At 39.7% G+C, this 20192-nt stretch overlaps 1 protein-coding gene across 1 annotated transcript in view; it reads right to left on the bottom strand.

Annotated features, from left to right (window-relative positions):
• Positions 1-20192, bottom strand: part of LOC306950899 (polycystin-1-like protein 2) — a gene marked incomplete at both ends in the record, with an annotated part of 38426 nt that overhangs the window by 15586 nt on the left and 2648 nt on the right. The window contains 17 exons of the mRNA XM_079541297.1: positions 33-258; positions 888-1022; positions 4090-4272; positions 5569-5694; positions 6498-6692; positions 7404-7549; positions 8468-8609; positions 8882-9002; positions 9709-9916; positions 11561-11659; positions 12295-12699; positions 13348-13568; positions 13792-13939; positions 14371-14481; positions 14637-14822; positions 17770-17934; positions 18483-18894. Coding sequence (XP_079397423.1) covers positions 33-258; positions 888-1022; positions 4090-4272; positions 5569-5694; positions 6498-6692; positions 7404-7549; positions 8468-8609; positions 8882-9002; positions 9709-9916; positions 11561-11659; positions 12295-12699; positions 13348-13568; positions 13792-13939; positions 14371-14481; positions 14637-14822; positions 17770-17934; positions 18483-18894 — 3229 coding nt within the window. The remainder of the gene's footprint in view (positions 1-32; positions 259-887; positions 1023-4089; positions 4273-5568; positions 5695-6497; positions 6693-7403; positions 7550-8467; positions 8610-8881; positions 9003-9708; positions 9917-11560; positions 11660-12294; positions 12700-13347; positions 13569-13791; positions 13940-14370; positions 14482-14636; positions 14823-17769; positions 17935-18482; positions 18895-20192) is intronic.

Raw genomic sequence — 20192 nt, 5'->3', positions numbered from 1 at the left:
AAAGTTAACTCATCACTAACATGCTGTCTTACCTCCAGTAGTTTTCTTATAGAACAGATGACTTCTCATGTCATAGTTAGTTTCATTTGGCCGATAACCATATCCTAAGTAGAGTATTAGTGGAATGTCTTGTTCACATTCCAGCTGAATCACTATTGATGTGTTTTCTGAGGTGATGTTTACTTGGAAAATGCTAAAATTGCTCAGGTTCAACAGAATTCTATCTTCCTGGGGTGCAGAATGCCTTGGTAATATTATCTGGTTTTAAACAGAAAGACAAATACAAATAGAGACCAGCATCTTACTTATCTGTAAGCACTGTGAGTTTCTATAGGTACAGCCACACACTAGATAATCTTTTCTATAAGTATGGCTGTCAAAAATATTTTCTTTGAAATTTTTTTCATGATACTGTCAGCTAACTTCTGAAAAGTCTTTTTCCAACCTGTATAGATTCATCACAAAATCGGTCATCTTCAGTCAGAAAGCTGAGATTATTACTGAAATAGTGGTCACATGAAGTACATAAATGAATTGCCTAGATGTCAGTTTATAAATGGGCTAGGAATCCCAAACGTAAGCAATATGAGCACGCAGTTGTTGGGTATTGAATCAGACATTACATTGTGTTTCAAGGTCACTGTAATCTGGAATGGTTTTCCCCAACCGTTATCGTTGTCACAACCATTTAATTGAATATCATCTCTTTTCTAAGAAATATCTGTCATTTCCTTCTTCATATCACAAAAATAACTCCATCACAAATGCACGCACCCATTATATACTGAAATGAATACAGTTCCACCATTTGTAGTCAAATAGGACAGTAATATTCAAGACAGCTTGTAAACGGAAGAGAGATGAGGGATAGAAAATAGTGAGTTTACCTCAATGTTTTCTTTAAGATTGCTGACTGGTATGATCAAGCCATCCAGACCAGTAAGACTTAGACCTCCCACTGTTCCACTGATGTCAAAACTGGTGTCACTGGAGAAAAAGGGATTCACGGCAAAGCTCACCATCTGTTAGCAAGACATTAATAACAATCTCTGAGTTACTGTTAGTATTTCACTATCTTAAAAATTAAATTTGGGAGTAGACCAAATAAATTTCTTGACCTCAGACTTAAACAGTACTCAAAAGAAGCCCAAGTCCAGTTTTAAATACATGCCTAATTTCTGTGATAGGCCAAACAACTCCAGAAGTGATTTTGATTCTGAAATGCAGATTGTATACAACAGTGTGAGGTTCCATTCACTGGAACTGTTTTGTTTTTCAGGTATCAGATATCAAAATGCAATTGCACAAGCCTTTCTGAAAGAAACTCCATCAAGCCTGTGTCACTCCTCTTGGAATTAGAAACAAAAAATCTGTTTTTACTATGATAGCAATGCGTGGAATTGTGTGTCAGAGTCATTATTTCAATAAGAGGATTCACAAGCCTCTCCTAACACTCAGGTGGATATATTGCTGTTGTTATAAGGAGGTTCTGGTCGTTTTTTGGCAGAACTGGAAAAGACACAATGAAAAAAAATGTTTTACAAGTATTATAGGAGTTTCACGAGAGTGTGAAATTAATCTGAGAACCCTTTGAAAATTTCTTATAAAAACACCACAATAATATGCAATCCATTGCTCTGAGGGTTAAAAACAAAATCTCCTAACTCGGATCACAGTTGTGCTATGATCAAGATATTTGCAGACCTTCTGTCTTCTGCAGGATCTGAGTGCCTCAGAATCATTTGCTTCTAGCTGGGATGAAAAAAGTCTGCTGCCTATTAGTTTGAATGTTGAAGGGACACTGAGCTGTTACGTACCCCCCAGAGCATTAGATGTAAACAGACAGCAAATAAGTTTTTAGCATTGATTCCATCACCTTCTCTAACCATGCAAGTTTAAAGCAAGAGTGCATTTGAGGGGCTGAGGGATGGGGAATTTAAGTTTGCTCAGCCAGCTTCCTGCAATTAAGATAAGTGAAAGCTTCTTTGACCAAAAATGACTGGAGGGATGACTTGTGTGCTTGCACACTCATTGCAAAAGGAGAAAGGACTCTAAAATTGCTTGACCAAGAATGTAAGATTGAGTCAGATTAAAGCTGTTTACTTGCCCTTATATCCACTGTTTCATCATCAACTTCTGAAATGCCAAGAGAGGAAGCAGTTGGGAGAGTAAAACTGGCAGAGCTGGAAGTGGAGATATTAATGGATGTACCGTCCATATTTTCTGTTTTTAATCTATCCAGTCCAGTTGGACACAAATGAAACAGAAAAAAAGAGAAAGAAAATAAAAACTCAGAAAACAAACCAACATACAGACAGTCAATAGTATGAACTTCAAACACAGAGAAAAAGCTCTCTCAAAAAGTATTCTTTGTGAGTATAGCTTATCTGGAAAATTATTTCTGACTCTGCCAGCAACTACCTTAGCACATTGTCTCTGATGTAGTAGTCCACATAACACTACCACACAGTCATCAGGAAAAGGGGTGGAATTGGCATATCTGTTTGTGAAGTTGTACCCAATTAGGTGTACTTATGCAAAAGGTGCACCTGGTCCAGGTGTGAACATGTTCTTGATTTCTACACACAGTTAAATGGGAATGAAAATCAGACTCTCAGGGATGACTGCTGGGAGTGCAGAATGCTCATCAGGCTCCTTATGATTATATTTGCTCTTGTCAATCTAGTTACAGTTTCATATATCACGTATTACTGGCAGCTTGGCCACTTGGAAAATAACAAAGAACTTACCTTTTAAAGGCAAGCAGCTGCTAGTAAGTTGTTCTTTGGTCGAAGAAAGCACGACATGAGAATTTTTAAGATGGTGTTACTGAAGTTAATTGGGGTCCAAGCTGTTCTTACAATTAATTAGCAACTTCATCATGCTGTTGAAGTTGTCATTATGCTGCAGCATTAATTTGAGTGGTCGGGTAGTTTCTATTTGAGGAAAGTTTGGGTGCCTATCAGGAGCTTGGGGGAGTGGTTGGGGAAGATAGACAGACAGACAGACAGACAGACAGACATTTGTTACTGTTACCTGTTTATATACATTGTGGCAGAATGAGTGGTAAGGACCATGGGTTCATCATCTGGTTCCTTCCCAAACAGAAGTGCGCTCTGCAGATTTTCAACTGTATTCAGGAGTTGCTGGGACACCAAACTCTAGACAAGCATTAGAGGAGGGAACATGTAACAGAGCTGCTCAGAATCAGTAAGTTGCTCATTATTGGCCCTTAGTTCCTTTTATGATGAAGTATTGTTTTCACTGTGTCTTATAAAACTGCCAAACTCGGTGATGTTTTTGTTAATCTCAGAGAAAGTTATACTTGTCAGCAATTCAAGTTCTGTAATTCTCATGAAAACATAACATACTGCAAATAAATGTCTTACAGTAAGTGGAAATCTAATATTTAGAACTTCTGTGCACTGAAATTTGAAGACTACAAACATGATACCATTTTCACGCAAGACATTTATGTGTTTGTGTATGTTAATGCCCTTTCACTGCACATTTTAGTGTCTGAAAAGCAAGAGCTAATTACCTGCTAGCTGTGTTACTGTTGTGTTATCCTGGGGGAGTCTGAACACTTTGTAGCATTTTCTCTGAGGTTAGATTTATATCATATTCCTTTGCAGGACTGACAGCTAAAGTGTATTCAGTCCAGGAATTACACAAAGGGAAACAATTTGCATATAAATAGGAAGGCTTAGGACAAAAGAAACACATTGCTTAATTCTGAATAGAAAATCAGAGTGGGCTTTCTGAAAAAAAGTAAGCAGAAACCTGAACAGATTTCAGCTCTGAAGTAATGAAACAAGTCATGAATACTGAATACCTGAGTCTTCCTTGAACTGAGGGGAATTTGAAAAAGGAGGGGATAGAACCAAATCTGGAGAAAAAAATTATTGCAATCCATCTACTTGTCATCCCATAGAGGCCTTAACACTGATCCTGTCTTCTACAGTGCACTGTCCTGTGCCCCACCTGATGCCAATTTAAAAATGCAAGGCAGCAAAACTCTTTAAAATCTTCAGAAGCAAGTAGGTGTTCAGCCACAGTCTTCTATAAACAGGGGTGAATCAAAATTACCTGCTCTGCCTCAGACACTGTAGTGTTCGTGGCTCTGTTTTGTGTGGAGGCTTGAAGGACATTGCTCACTGCATTAAATAGGTAGCTGGCTGCATCCGTTAGTTTCTGATCATCTCTGCTGTCCTCTGTGCTTACAGTGAGCAAGGAAGCGCTGACATCCTTCAGTGTATTGCTGGCTTCCACCTGCATGGGAAATAAGTGGAGAAGTCTCTGTTTTATTACTACCAATGACAAAAGCAACACATTGTGCCATGGAGTCTTTTACTGAGTATTGCAACATAAGTAATCCCATGGGACTATTTGTGGCTAAGGCTGTTTTACTGTAATTACCTGTGCTGGGCTAACACTTCAAACACTAATAAACATGGTATACTACTAGATAACATACTAATGTGTAATACAGACCTGAAAAGTGCAGCCTGCTTCCACAGATTCACCCCATAAAAACAAGATGAATAATATTTGAAAGAGACTTGTCATTCAAACACTGGGCCAGGGTACATTTCAGGTGTACAGTAATGTAGTAAATCAGGTTATACTTCAGAGTGATGAGTCCAAAATATAACCACACTCAAATGCATGTGCATTTCAATCTTAATTCCCATATAGCCTGCTGGATCATCAGCAAGTAATACCTTTGGCCTTGTGCTATGCTAAATGCCTAACGAGAATGAATCTTACAGTTTTTATTTTGTGCCCAAACAAAGCTAATGATTACTTTGTGATTGTGAAAGCACTGGCCAGCATAATAGCCCAGGGTGAGAGAGCCAAGCAAATTCAGTGCAAGCTCGTACATGTCCATTCCCACAGTCTGCGAATGCATAGCAGCCTCCTGTAGAATGAATGCTGAATCTGAGCTATATTCTTGTCCTGCTGAAATTAAACACATACTGCTGAAATGCTCCCAGGCCATTGTCTTGCTATAGCTGTATAATGTACCAGAAATCAGGACAACTTTCTCATTGCCAGTTTATTTGTAAAATTTCCGCAGTGACAGTTTATTCTGCTCTTCCATGTGCTTACTTTTTACTCCTTAAACACAAATAGCATTATCTGCTAATGTCATATTGTATTCAAGACTCAAGGAACACTTTTGCAAGGCTAGTCTTAACATTTGTGCTTGGTTCCTCTGTTTGTGCTGCCATGTTCCTGCCATGCTGCCTGCTCACTGAAAGTTAAGGTTTCCATCTTAAGATGTATCAGAGAATGCAACTGGCTGGCCAGTCATAGCCAGCCAGTTATAGGATATAACCATAGGGTTGCAGTGGCTGCTGAGTCAGTGTTTGTGGTTCCAGATTTGCTTACTCAAAACAGTAGAATGTATTCCCTGCTGGTCAAGACATACATGCTGGTACAGTTATAAAAAGAAATGAGCAAAGAACAGATAACTGTAAGGCACTGACATTCTTCCAAGGTTAGAAGGGTTCAAAAGAGTCTGTACTGCTAGTGTATGGAGACAGAGGACGAATTGCTTCTTACCTGTGCTGAGACAGACAGCTCTTCAGTCCTGTAAGTGATTTCTTTCAGTACTTCTGACATCTTAAGAGCAGTTTGTACTGATGTTACGTTAACAGCAGAGAGAGTTGCCAGCATTAGCCCTCGGAGCTTGGAATGGAAAGGGGTAATTAGGTGAAAGATTAAGATGCTAATTAAGACCGTGCAAATAGTGCTATATATTGACAGCCAGGCTTGCTGTGAAATATGTGGTAGAATAGCACTCCTCAAGGATCATGTGAAAGGATGTTAGGTCTGCTGAGAAGGTGCCACTTGCCTTAGTAGCTGTGTAACCAAAAGAGTTTTGTGTTTCCTTCCAACACAGAGAATTTTCACATTTAACACAGATCAGGAGTGAGCAATTACTTCTCAGATGCGTGTGAATTACCACGTAAATTCCACTTCCTGAGAAAGCAGAGCCATGTTCAAATAAAAAATCATAACTGAAGGATACGTTGCATTTATCTAGATCTTTTCACCTGAGCATGCAAAGCACAGTGCAAATATAAGCTTGTATCTGAAACATAAGCTTGTAGCTGAAAGGAATAAACTAAAATTACTTGCTACCTAGAGCTCCAGGGGAAATTTTTAGAGGAAAGGCAATTTATTAATTTTTTTTCTAAATCAAATTAACTGTAAGTTTAAAAAGACTTTTCCAAATTAGTTTAAGTGATTGCAGTAAGAATTGTGAATGTGTTCCTTTACTGATGGATGATAAAAGAAATTTTTTGCTTGGGCAAGTAGTGATTAACAGCCAAAACCCGTGCCAAACACTGAGATGGATACCAGAAACTTGAAACCTCCATTGATTTGAGGAGCTGATATATGAGGTTTTTGTTACTTAAGAGCTGCCAAAGAATACGAAGAGTCCATTATAGTGCACCATACTGCAAGAAAACAAGTGTCTGGCTCACCTCTTTTCGTGTGTCTGTCTGTAAAGATATGTTAAAGTTTTCCTCTTGGGTTTCATGATTAAGGACTGAAGTCACTGACTTAAACAGCTGGAAAAGACTCATGCTGTTGTTCCCATCTTTTAGGATGGTGTTTGCCTTCTCAGATACAATGGTCTGCAGGGTCAGGTTCCCATCGATTGTATCTGCTTGTATAACCTGATGAGGAAATCAGATATGCTCTTAACATCGCTAACAATTGTAGTTGTCATTGAACAGTTTCTGCAATCATGTCATTGGCAGCCTAGTCAGAGTGGGACAGAAAACTATGTTACTGGGGTTTTTTTGTGTGTTTTATTTTGTATTAAATTCTCCAGACAGCTTTGCTGTCTTCTTGGGTCCTTTGACTAAGTGCTGAAGTCATGGTCTTGCACAGATGGAACAGATTCATGCTGTTGTTAAAACCCTATTGAATGTTTTTTGCTTTCTAAAATACAACGGGACATCTTTAGAAATGTCCAAATGTAGGAAAACACCCAGTTATCAATCTGTGACAAATTTCTGTCATTTTAAGATGTGAAGCATGGGGAAAAGCATAGACTTCTACCAGCCTGATAGGAATCTGCTGGGCAGGCAAAAGCAGGAGTTTTCTGGGACCTACTAGAGAATAACTCCAGACTCTCTAAATACAGCTTTTGTTACCCAATGTCCAAATAGGTCATCTTTTAAAACTCTGTCCTAGAAAAAGAACAGTGGAAGTCTCTCAACTACTTTGAGTCCACTGAGAATAGCCTCAATTAGACAGGGAAATGGCGATTATTGTACAGTCACAGACATATAATAAATACAAAATGGGAAGAAGTTCCAAAAGCGATTCACAGGTTAACATCAACTTGGAACACCTTGAAATAAAGTATTTCTTGTGTGTACCTTCACCGAAGCATTGGTGTGAACTGTATCACCAAAACTGTTGCTAATAGTAATTGTCACGTGTAAAATGAAATTATTTTCCTCTTCTCCAAGTGGGAGATAAACTGGGAAGAGTTCAGGGTCTGGGCCACAGTGAAGGAGAGAATCTGAAATAGGAAAGGTGTTGTTACCTAACAGACATCACACAGACACCTCCTGCTATCTAAGAACAGGGCTTTGTGGGTTTGCATTGTGCAGACCTGACTGGCTTATATGTAGACAAAGAGCAGAAGCAGGCTGTGCCTTTGCTCTTACTAACAGCAGTAACAGTGCTTGCCAGAAATGTGAAGAAGTACTTAGTCAAACAGTTCACCTCAGGACTTACTTGAGTTCAGATACAAGCAGTAGTTGAGCTGTGTGCTATGTCTTGATTGGCACGAATCCACAGAGCATGGAGTGCTGCAGGAGACTGTGAAAGTGGTGAGCACAGATCCCTGCTTGGGAGACACAGCACAGCTGGGGACCTGGGGCGGAGGCACGGTGCTGACAAGGTAGGTTTGTTCCCCGTAAGCACGCTGAGTCAGTGCTGGGAGGGGAGGGAGCACAACGTCAGCAGTGATCGTGCTGCAGCAGCACTGATCTGCAGACATCTTACCTATCATGGCAATGATGTGGTTTGTTCAGGCTTCACAAACCTAATAGTGGGCCTAATCAGAAGTGGAATCCCACTACTGAATCAGCCATAAGAAGAGAAGAACTGTTAAGAGCACAGTAGTTTTTGCATTGTAACTAAAATTCCACTATTTGATCAAGTATTCAACATAATGTTATTTTCAGATGAGCCTTAACAAAATTATTAACAGCTTGGAGAAACCAACGTTCCAACGTTCTTGGAAAGAACGGAATTTGTCCTGCCATGTAACAGCCCAGAAAAAACTTAATTATTTTAAGGAACCCATAAGTAAAGTAATACCTCTAAACTTGTAGAATTGCTTGTCAGCGAGGCTACCTGTATGTAACATCTGTATGATGTCATGGTGGCGAGACTATCTCAAAGTAGTCTAACAAACCCTGCTTGCCCCTACCTGTTACTTTAATCTGAAAAGCTTCTCCATGCGTCTGCAAGAAGGAGCTGTTCATTATCAACGTGGATGTGTTGCTTTGAAGCAAATTCAAAGAGTTCTGACGGAAACCAGTCAGGCTGCAGGCTGGAGGGAGGGGTGTAGACTGGAAAGCCAGACAGAAAAGAAAACATGACAGGAGAGGCTCTTTGCTGTGATTTCTTGCACAGCAAAGATGGTTTGCTATTTCAGCTGGGCTGCAGAAGTGGGGTGGCAATTTGATGCTATTATAACTGCTCCCAAACACGGCACCACCACGCCTTGGTCTTCCCTGATTCCCAAAGCTCCCCTGTGACAAAGCACCACTCTGAGGCTGTGTGTCTTTTCCTCTTAATAGATGCTTATTGGTAGTATTTCTGACAAATCTGTTGCTCTCACCTTGCTTTGGAACGTGTTATCTAAGTACCAGTTATAGTACATGTCCTGGGAGTCCTTCTGTCCAGACACATTCAAAACAACTTCCTCACTAGCATTCACTGGCTTGCAGTTTGCCTCACACCTGTAGGGAAGTAAGACAGTAGCTACAAGTAGTAACTGGATGAGAAGTCGCAGTCCTCGATGTCAGTTGTTTTAACCTTGTTTAATGAACATCTGCAAAATCCCCATGATATATATACAAGTGACTCACAAATAGTGAAATACTTCATTTTGCAGCAAGAGTTTTAGAAACCTTCGTTTTTATTTTCAGCACTGACTGAAGAGCAGAATCCACACTCTCTTTATGTTCATTCAAGCTCTCAAGTAAATCCTAGCTCTATTTAACCTCCTGAAAGGATTATATTAACAAATCATTGAAATGCCATTGATCTTCAGCGAGGCCCCAGATTCCCAAGGACCAGATTTTTTAAAGCATTATTGTGTCTCTGGGTGTCTAGTAGGAATTTCAGACCTATTTTTTACTTTTATTTCCATCATTTCAATTAAGTTTGCATATGGAAATCTCCAAAGCTGATAAAAGGTAGAGGGGGTTAAAATGCCAAAGTGGTTTTGGGAAGAATATTATTCAGTTTATAAAGGGATTATGTGCAGAAATGCAGCCTGGAAAAATGCAGCTAGGCCCATTATCTTTAATTCCTTCGATGGTAATAAATAAATTTGTAATAATCAATAAATTATCATAATTGTAATTAATAATGATACACGTGGTCCTGCACTAGGTTTGTGTAGTGATATTAAGTAGAGAATGCTCAAGTTTGAGAACAGACCTGATTTCTAGGTGTAGATCTTGTTTTGCAGTCACATAGAGGCACTGCTCGTCCTGCCTCTCTTCATTCCCGTGGCTTCGCACTGTGACCCTCACAGTCACTGCTGACTTCGGAGGAGGAAGGCAGGAAGGTGGGATTTGCACCTCTTGTTGGCTGGTAAGGATTATCCGGTGCTGCACACATTCATCCCATTCAGGCCAGCAAGCTCCTGCATGAACATTTCTTTTATAGCTTGAATAGTTATAACATCCCACGTCACTTATAAGGGTCTTACCTGGTACAGGTTTCAAAGACCTTTATAGAACCACAGGTTTCCTTAACCCAGTTTATAGAGGGGGTAACCAAAGTTCAGACTGATTTATTTGTAACTATATAAGAGATCAAGGAAAAATGTGAGGACAGAACATGGGCGCTCTAAATCCAGTTTTCAGCCATAAATGTTTTTGCATCATGTTTGATGTCAACTATTGCTGTTCTATTGAGACATATACCTTTCAAATACCTGACTATGTAAGTCCCTTGGAATTAACTCTTGGCTGTGAGAGTAAAGGCTTAGGATGGGTAGATCTTGACAAATTCAAACCTCGGATCTATCTTTGGGAAAAAAACAGAACTGCGTACCATGCAGCGTTATATAACATGATTAGTTGGGTGTTAAAGCCAGAATAAGGTACAGGGGCATTCTTCATGCACAGTGAATGGCAAACTTTTAATGCCAGGCAGAAACTAAGCCATCAGTCAGAATATCACAACTTGGTCCGGCCTGACAGTAAGTTTGTCACTCATGAAATAAAAATTGGTGGAAAAACTTCAGGAAATTCACATACCACAGGACCAGAGAAAACTGGAATTATCATTGTTATCTGGCCAGCCAAGAGTAATAGTTGTGAAAGGATCCACGTGGCGACTTGGTTTAATATGTATTTTGTTTTTTCTTTGGTGACCCTAAAAAATAAGTAAATATACCAGCTAGGACAATGGCATGTATAAACACATACATTATTTCATAAATAAATGAAAAAGGTCTGAAAATTTAGACACCGGATCACTCTGTGTGCATCTGTGGTTTAAATGCTCTTTCCTTAACCAGTGGTAGCGTGTGAGTATCTGCTGTAGGAATTGCAACAGATGGCATAGAAGAACGACATGTGGCTAAATATTCCCAAACTCTTATGTAATGCATTTCAATTTTAAAGAAAGATCTTCAAATAATACTTACTTTGGTCATTTGGGTATTTGTTTTAGAGGTGTCTTTTTCCTTTGCAGGATCTGTTACAAAAAACAGTCATTGTGATAAGCAATTTAGTTTCAGTAGGTGAAACTCTAACTAGATAGTCACATACTGTAAGTAAGATCATTGCTATTCTTCAGTCATAATGGTGTAGATGAAATTCACATGAGGTGATGAAATTTAACTGATGTACAAAGAAGAAATGAGGGAAAGTACTGGAAAGGTTTCAATGGGATTAATTCTAAAGTCACTTTATTCCTGGTATATTCTGCTTTTGTAAATGTAAGGACTTGCCATCTAGAAATGTTTACTGACAGCAACTGATGTGATTTGCTGTGATACAGATATTTCCTAAGTATATCCCAGGACATGCACTGCACTAATTAAACTTGAGGACAAACAGCAAATGTGCAATGTGTAATACATAGAGAGTAGTGCTAATTAATGAGCACTTCAAAGCCTGGGAATTTGCTGTCATCAGGAAGAAGCCTCCTCAAAAGTTTCAGCACTGTTGCTGGAAAGGAAGAAATTACTAGATGCAAACCATAAACACTCCATGAAGTGCTCTGATTGCAAAAAGACGTGTGGTCAAAACCAGCACTGTCAGATTAACGCAATTACCTTCTTTAGGAGAACTGTTTGCCAGCACACTGATGAACCCAATATCCAGACTCACATTTGAGAAAGCATTCATGGCCACCACTTTCACTAGGAAAGTACCTAGGAAAGACAAATGTCCAAACTAGTATGTCAATGGACCGGACCATCACGTTTATGATATAAAGCTCATAAAGAAAATTCTATTATTTTCTCTTGGTTAATTTTATTTGTTTGTTGATGAGTTTTCCACTTAGGAAAGCAGCTGTCTTGTTTGAGATTTTCTACCTGAGGGGATGGGATGTTCAAATGGGTATAAGGAGGCCCAAGAAAGCTTCTAATGTTGAAAATCTTAAAACATAAAACAAAATCATAATTAGCTTCTGGTGTGCCAGCTTTTGCATGGAATTTGAATAATTCATTGAAGGAGATTTTTTTTTTTTTGTCTTCTGCCAGTGAATAATCTCTTAAAGACAATCTTGCTAGTCCCATGTTTTAAAGGCTTTGATTGTTTAATAATGGGAAGAAAAAATGCTAAAAAGCTGATTCCTAAGTCCAATAAAAACTATGTGCTGGAGACTGATGTGCAGGTGAGGATGGAGCTCCCTTTTTTTTCTTAGCACTCCTCTCCTTCTGAGGAGTGCTAAGAACTCCTCAGAATTTCTATCACAATAGTGTGAAATGAGGTATAAACTTGGAAAGTTATATATGTGAACAAAAAGGAGCATCTTAGAAACACATAAGTCAGCATCCTGTACCTTCAGAGTGCATGGGAATGATGTATGTTTGAGGTTCCCCTTGAGGGCAGTCTTCCTGGTGAGCACGAGTTTCATTTGATCCAACCACTTCAAACCTCATCTTAGCTGGGGCACCATGAGACACAGAGACATTTATCTCCAAATTCTCCCCCAGCTGCAGCGTGTGAGAAGCTAATACAGCCTGAAGGCCAGACACTGGCTCAATTAGGTGAACAGCGATGCTCTCCGAGATCTCTGGTGCAGTTGTGTTGCTGGACACTCGGATTTCCAGCTGATGTACCCCAGGGCCTAGCAGCTCTTGAGCAGCACTGTCAAGTGTCAGGTTGTGAGGGGCAATTCCTTCCTCTGCACTGGACTCAATAAGAGTCATGTTATTTGCTATTACAATGTAGGTCACTCCGCTACCTGTAAAAAGACAGTTCAAAATTTCTCACAGCTTGCATAATAGGCAATCCCATTCTGTTTCATACAAAATGTAAGCATTTCTAGAGTCATAACAATACTGCAGCAATGCAGTTGTTTTGGATAAAGTCACTTTCAAGTGTTTTTGTGCTCATCTAGGCTCGCTATGGAAGTCTGTCACATTTTCTGCTGTGAGCATGAAGGCAGTCAAGAGAATTCAAATGCTACTGAATTTAACTTTTTAAACATGCAAATTCCAGGAGCCCAACGTGAGAACAAAATATACAATAGCAAATATGACCCGCTTAGTGTGAAATCCTCTTACCCTCAGTTGGAGAGGCATTTCTGTGGATTCCTAACTTCAAATGCAGCAATATTACTACTGGCTCCATGTCGATTCATGTGACTAAAGTCGAGGTCACGCTTTGTTAGATTTGTGGAGAGGGAAAAAGGTTTATGTTTATGTTCAAAGTGGTGTAATCCCTCTGGGAAAGAATCCCTCCAATAGAGCTTGGAGCGTTCAGTTGCAGAAAGGCAACAATTAGAGGGGGGAAAAAAAGAGTGTTTTCTGTAATGAAAATCCTACTTCCATTCCATGGTTAGGTTAGTATCTAGGTTGCTATTTAAACCACACAGACTAATTACCCTTACCTCCATTGAGTTCAACTTGAATCCACAACAACTCTCCATACAGCGTTCGGCAGTGAGAGCCGTTCCCAGACTCATGATGGCTGTAGCAGCCAGTAATGCTTAGCTCATCCATCTTGTCCTGAACCATCACCCGCTTCTGTGCTGTCACATGCCACTCGCTGGTGCTGCATTCCACAAAAACAACAAACTCCCCAGGAGATGCATATCTATGTGTGACATTGCTGAGCAGTCTAGAACAGAAAGAGAATGGCCACTTGTGGAAAACTGTCCTGGCAAGTCTCCAGCCTTATGTGGCAGCAGTAGTCACAGCTGTCAAATTTCTGACCTGACTCATGTCTCCTGCACTCAGGAGGTGGACGAGGCTCTTCACACTAAAACAATGCCCTTAATTTTTCTGTTCTATCCAGGGAATTTGTCTGATGATGTATAAAGGATATATCTTACGTTAGAGGGTAGTAAGGATCCACAGTGTGGCCATCTCCGGTGCTAATGATGCAGGAAAGGTTGCCAGAGTATGGAGAGAGCAGCCAGTTCAAAGTGATTGTGATGTTTTCAAAGATAAAACATGTGTCTGTTACAATCAGCTGCAGACCTGTAAAACACGACAGAATTCAGTGCCATTTTGTCTACATTTCTTGCTTAAGTCAGTAGATTTTCATGCATTGGTGAGAACTGGCCTTCTTCAAATCAGAGTTGACACTGCTGTCAATTTGAATGCATTAGTGGAGTGATCAGGAGCTGATTCTTCTCCGTATCAGCTGGTCAATATTCATGTTGGAATACAATTTTATTTGTGTATTTTATGTGTATGGATTTCCTGGCTTTTTATCCTATCAAAAACCCTCTAGAGCTGTCAGTAAGGACAAAGAAATTACATTGTTATGTCTTCAGTATTTTGAGTGTTCAAGGAAGAACATTCCAGGTTGGAGGATGGAGCAGAGATTTTTGAGAAAAATATTACACTCATAGTGTTACAGCCTAGTGAAGAGCAGGTACTGATACTGACAGCCCTCTCACACTTACCCTCCTTGCAGTGGTACTGAATGGACAAGTAGCTTCCAGAAGCTGGACACGGATCTCCAAAGAAAGTGCCATCTGCTGCCACCTGGCAGGCCTGGAGACCATGACACTGTCCTGGAAGGAAGTTTATATGGATTAGTGTTTTTCTCTGTAGCCATCATAATTTAGGTGAGAGACAATCACAGAAACGAAGGTAGAAATGCATTAGTATCTTGTTTCTGAGTTCTAGACAAAATCCCACAGCAAACCTCCATGCCATAAGACACTACCTGCCACTTCTTCTTTGACACTGATCCAGCTACATTCTTCCTCCGTGTCATTCTGGGGAGGAGCCTCCAATACACAGTAGTGAGGGGTCTTCCTTCCGTAGGATGACTCTCCAATCTGAATAACTTCTCCTGATCCACACTGTATGGTGGCATTGTAATTATCACAAGCAATGCTCTGGCCATTTTCTAATAGGGAAAAAAAAAATCTGATTTCACTTTCTGAATTTCAAAAACAAAATCTTATGGAGTTCTCCTGCATATTCTTTTTTTTCCCCTTTTGTTTCTCTTTCTCTCCTTCTCTCCCTCTTAAATTAAGCAATACCAAAAGTGGAAAAAAGAAGAAAGCATCAAACACTTTTCCATTTTTAAAATCCAAAAGAATAGATTTATGCTTTTTACCACCTTAAACAAAAATTTGGTAACATATTTAATAAAAGAAAATATTGCCATTGAAAAGAGTAAATACACATTTGTGAAAAACATACAGCATTTGTTTGACCTGCAGTACTGGCAGGTTTCTGATCACATCTTACTTCAGAAAGCCTTGTGGCGGTGTGTGATTTGCATGATATTCAGGTAATTGCATCAGAAAAGTGTTTGCATATAAAGTGCAGGACCTGATCCCATTTCTGTTACAAAGACATCTTTATTCCTTTCTGATATTCAATGGGCTCCATTCAGCAGAACTGTTCAAATGAGTAAGGTCATATTTCTAAAAGCAAACACCTCATTCTTGGGTTATTCTGTGGCAGTTAATTACCCTTCAGATTTCTTGGGATCCTTTAGCAATCAGGGTATGTAGTACCTGAAGAGGAGGATGAAAAGCTCTTACATGAGAGCGTTGCAAAAGAATGTTTTTGTTTCAGCTGTCTCAGTATTAAAGACATTGTCCTCCAATTGCTGTTTTGATCATTCCCCTTAAGCACCTTGATTAACAGAGCCAGTTTTTTCACACTGCAGTAATTGTTGCTACTGTTATTTAAAGCTAAATCTAAGCCTGGCTGTAGTTATAGCAACATGATCAGTTTACAGATTAGAGCTCTCTAAATAAGCTTGGAAAATAATTTGCAGTTAAATTATAATACAGGCTATTATCTCTTCCATTTATTTGTTCTTTACTTGGCATAGAGAGTTCTCATAGTATTTGCTGTCTTAGTAAATCTACATATGAAAATGCATAGAACCAGATGTGTGTTCCTTTGTGCTGGTTCAATATGTATACTTTTACTACGGCAGACTCCTAATTCACAGAGCACCAATTGGTAGGGTGAAATAATAAGAGTAGTGAATTGAACTAAGGAAGGCTTCTGCTTAAGTTGAGAAGCACACATCATTCTAGAACAGAGTCAAAGAATGAAGGCAGAATGCTGTCTCTGGTTAGATGCTTTTAGAAATATATCTCAGGTCATCAAATGTGCATAGTTACAAGGAATCAGAGAGATTCACTTCAAATAGTGACACCACTATAGGAGCTACCTACACATTTCATATGAAGTTTCATACTTGGTGTGAATCAAGCCTCACCGTACCTGGGTGTGAGGGACTTAAATATCACTATGCCCATTTTACAGAGGCAAACTGAAGCAGTGAGGCTGCACAAACTTCTAAACATTCAGCACCCAGAGGAATTAATGATAGAATGTAGTCCCAGTTTCTTTAGGGTTGTGGTTCAAATTCCTTGCACGCAAAGCTAATAAAAGAGGAGTCTACATTATTATTGAAACATGTATGTGCATTAATGGACATAGGCTGTAGATACTGAAAACAAGGCTGCAATTACCTCAATCTGTTCTCAGTTTCCTTGGTAATGAAAAGATGGATGTAGGGCAGGGCATTGTTGCTCAATAATGCAAACTCTCATTGAATTTAATGGGCTTTAAGTCAGATCCTATGGTAACAGATGGTAGCTTCCTTAAAAACAGATAGTTGTCTACCGTGATTGCAATGGAAAAAAATAATTGTAATCTGTTTTTGCAAGGAAAATCAGCTGAAGGAATTGTACTGTCTGCCAATTTCCACTCCCCCAGTCATTTTTAATGTTAGTCATCTTCAGCCAAATTTGATGTATAGATATAAACCCTAAAAATTCACGAAAACCAATAGTTAGATGAAAGAGAAAGAACTGCATCAGTGTCTCTCTTATGAGTAGAAATTATACCCCAATTTATGATGAGGGCCAGCAGGGACAGCTGATGCTTTGAAGCTGCTGCAGAGCCATGGGGACAGAGGGAGAAGTATTTGGAAAGACAGGAAATGCTGGGGATATAGGAGTGAGCAGGGGGACTGGGGAGAAGGATGGGGTGGGGATATGAAACAGAAGATCAAGACAGGAAACAAAGCATTATTCATTTTGCTGTTTATGGAATGACTCGTTAATTATGTCAGACCATTGCAATAGCCCTGCTATGGCTTGTGGTAACCTGTACTTGTATATTGGATTTGAAGACTGTATTAATGAGTCTACAGCCAGACTTGCCATCGAGTGCTTGTGACCTTAGATCTAGTTACAGTTTAAAGTACTTGGTTTATGTGCAAAATGCAAGAAACACAAATTCCCCTCTTATCTATATGTCAAATGGGATAATACTGCCAGCATTCCTTTCCAGGACTGTTTGTTCCAAGCAGTTTAAGGGATGCAATGACCGTACTTTTTCTGTCTGAGCACAAGGAAGAACAGGCTCTTGTCTGTATCCTTGGCCCAGGGAAGCCCTTGAACTTCAACTGATGGAAGGATCTGAGAAGAAACAAGAAAAACTTGCTCTCACATTTGCTTACTTCAGACTGCTAGAACGAGTATCACTGGAAGCCTGGCTGTATTTTTGCTTCCGTGATGAATGGAAATTATTTGGATGGGCTTGCTTTGGCCCATATTTATGATTAGGAATTTAAGAGCAATCACATAGGTAGGTGAGTTCATATTTGTAACCATTCTGAAACCCGGTGATTTTAGGATTCTTCTTTCCTTCAGTTCAGATCTCCAACGAAGTGGAAAAAGAGCACTATTGGGCTTGTATGGTTTTTTGCTTGCTCACTTTTAATAAACTTCAGGTTGTTGCTCAGCCACTTTGAAAGAAGCAAGACAATTTATGCACAATTGTGAATAGAGTAAGCTCACTTCTTAGTTCCATCTTACCAAACTCACAAATGAAGTCAAATTCCTGGCTGCAGTTTTCAGTCACACCCCACTGATACTTGGCATTCTTCAGGATGTATCCACACACAGATGAGAAAGGAGATGGCTGATCCTTGTACCAGTTACTGTAGCTTACATCTGAGGTGTCCAGCCAAATAATTGACCCTGTCAACAAAATATACATTTCCTGAGTGTTTATTTCCCACAGGAAAACAACTAGAGTCAGAGTCTGCAGAACAAATCTGCATCCTCGCTCCTACTGAAGGAAAGGCAGTTTTGTCTGAATAGAGATCTTCAATTTAGTTTTACATGAAATCTGACATAACCACTAAAATAGACACTGCTGTTTCCACCCAGACTCTCAGCCTCAAGATTCCACCATTTCCCTTGCATCAGATCTTGCAGCATTTCCCAGCATGATGCTTAGCTTGCTTGTCCACTGGAAAACCAACCCAGCACATATTTTTCACTGGGTCAGCAAGCTGATCTAATGTGTGTTTACAAGAGCAAGATCAAATGCAAATGGTGACAGCATACAACTGAGAAGTGAAGCGGACAATTAAAATATCTTAATACAAATCTAAAGTTACAGCAACAAAAGACAGTGGCTTTTCAGCAGACGTCTATAGTAGGATAGATTGCATTTGTTGTCACGGTAGGTAAGCATCACAGGCTGATAGTTCTAAAGAAGACAAGATTTTAAAATCACCTACCGTCAGTAGTTTCATTCAGCAAGGAGTCTGAAATCAGTCCTATCCACCATTCCTGATCTTCAGCAATATGTTTCTGCAAGAATTCTTGAGTCTCCTCATTTTCAATAAAGACAAGGTGCCCCCCTCCTCTCTCACACCACCTCTGGGCACTTGTGAATGTACGTTGCAGTCTAACAAACTCATAGCATGAGTGGTTGAAAGCTAGCTGATGTTTTGAGCAAGGGATTTCTTCCTCAGTTGCCTCCTCCATAGCCAAACATACAGCAAGAGAAATTAGAACTGTGATCCCAAGCCACATTCTCAGCTTAGTGCCCGGTGTGGCACCGGTTGTGCTTATCACATCAACGCTCTTTTTGCTGCCTTTTTCAAAAGCTTGAGTTGTCACGTCATCAGTATTCCTCCTTCCTCTATTCTGTTTGCAACAACAGCTGTAGTAGTACATGGAACAAATGGCCTACATAATGGCGATTGTGTCTGTGGACACACACACCAAATGTTGGTACTGAATCACTGCAGTGGCCATTGTGAGGCCTGTTGTATAACCGTCATTCCATGTAAAGTCAGTTTGAAGAGAGGATATGATAGTATTGCTTTCTTCTTGAGCAGAGAAGATAAAGTTGATGTATACTGTTACTGGACACATGTGAAAGTGAGATAAAGCTTATCCATCAAAGATATCATTGTATGAGCATTAAAGCCGGAGGTCTTTACAATGACAACAGAGACACGACAGTAAGAATAAGGAAAATGAGAAACACAAGAAGTCATTAGATGGGAAAACACACTGTGTTCCTCTAGATACATTTAATAGTTTTGAATTGCTTTGTTTTTAATAATTATTATTCTTTTAGTGTGATTGTTTGAGGTACTTCTTTTGGAGACTAATGTGATGCCTGTAATTATTGTATCATACTCATCCTGCCCACCTGTTTACATACACCAGGGTTAATCTCAGCTATTCCAAGTAGACCTAATTGTTGTGTTTGTTTAAAGTTCCACACCCATATGAAATGCTCCCATCAGCCCTTAAAAGCTAAGCTGCTTAACTATACAGAGCTACCTCATACCTGCTAGTAAGTGGAAGAGAAAGCTGGAAGTTGATATAGTGATCTGGAAAAATGTAAATACTGCCTTTATCACCAAAGCTAGTTGGGAGCCTTATGTGGACGCTGCACCGACTGCTGATGGACTTTGTGAAGCCAGCTCAGCAACATTTAAGAGCTGAAATTCCTCAGTGCTTCTGAACTTCCTTACAAAAGATACCCATTGGATTTATAAAGCCACTGGATTAGCAGAAACACAGCACAAATAAGGATCTGTAGCTACTGTGATCCTTCTGTCCTTGGTATCAGCTCCACTGAATTTGATGCTCTTAACATTAGTTTATACCATGATAGCCTGACAGTGAAAGAACACACGCTTATATTTGGACTCAGGAGCTACATAACAGAGGTGCAGGAAGCAGTGATCTCTGAATTCCCACATTGCAAAAATACCATTTGCATTACACTGTCACCCTAAAAGCAATGCACCGATCGCAGTGTGCCAGTCAGCTCTATCTCTTACAGCTTTCTTGCAGAGTAATGTGTGCGCACTGTATCCAAGAAATGTTTAAGTTTCAGGTCTTTAGCCTGAAGACCTTTCTCGACCTTTACTCCAGTCACCTTTCTCAGCTGGATAAAGCAGGATTATGGTCAGGGTTTTCAAGAG

This window comes from Tetrao urogallus (assembly GCF_951394365.1).
Source record: "Tetrao urogallus genome assembly, chromosome: 12".
Taxonomy (NCBI): Eukaryota; Metazoa; Chordata; class Aves; order Galliformes; family Phasianidae; genus Tetrao; species Tetrao urogallus.
Note: the sequence above shows the minus strand (reverse complement) of the source record. Positions and strands in the feature narration are given on the sequence as shown.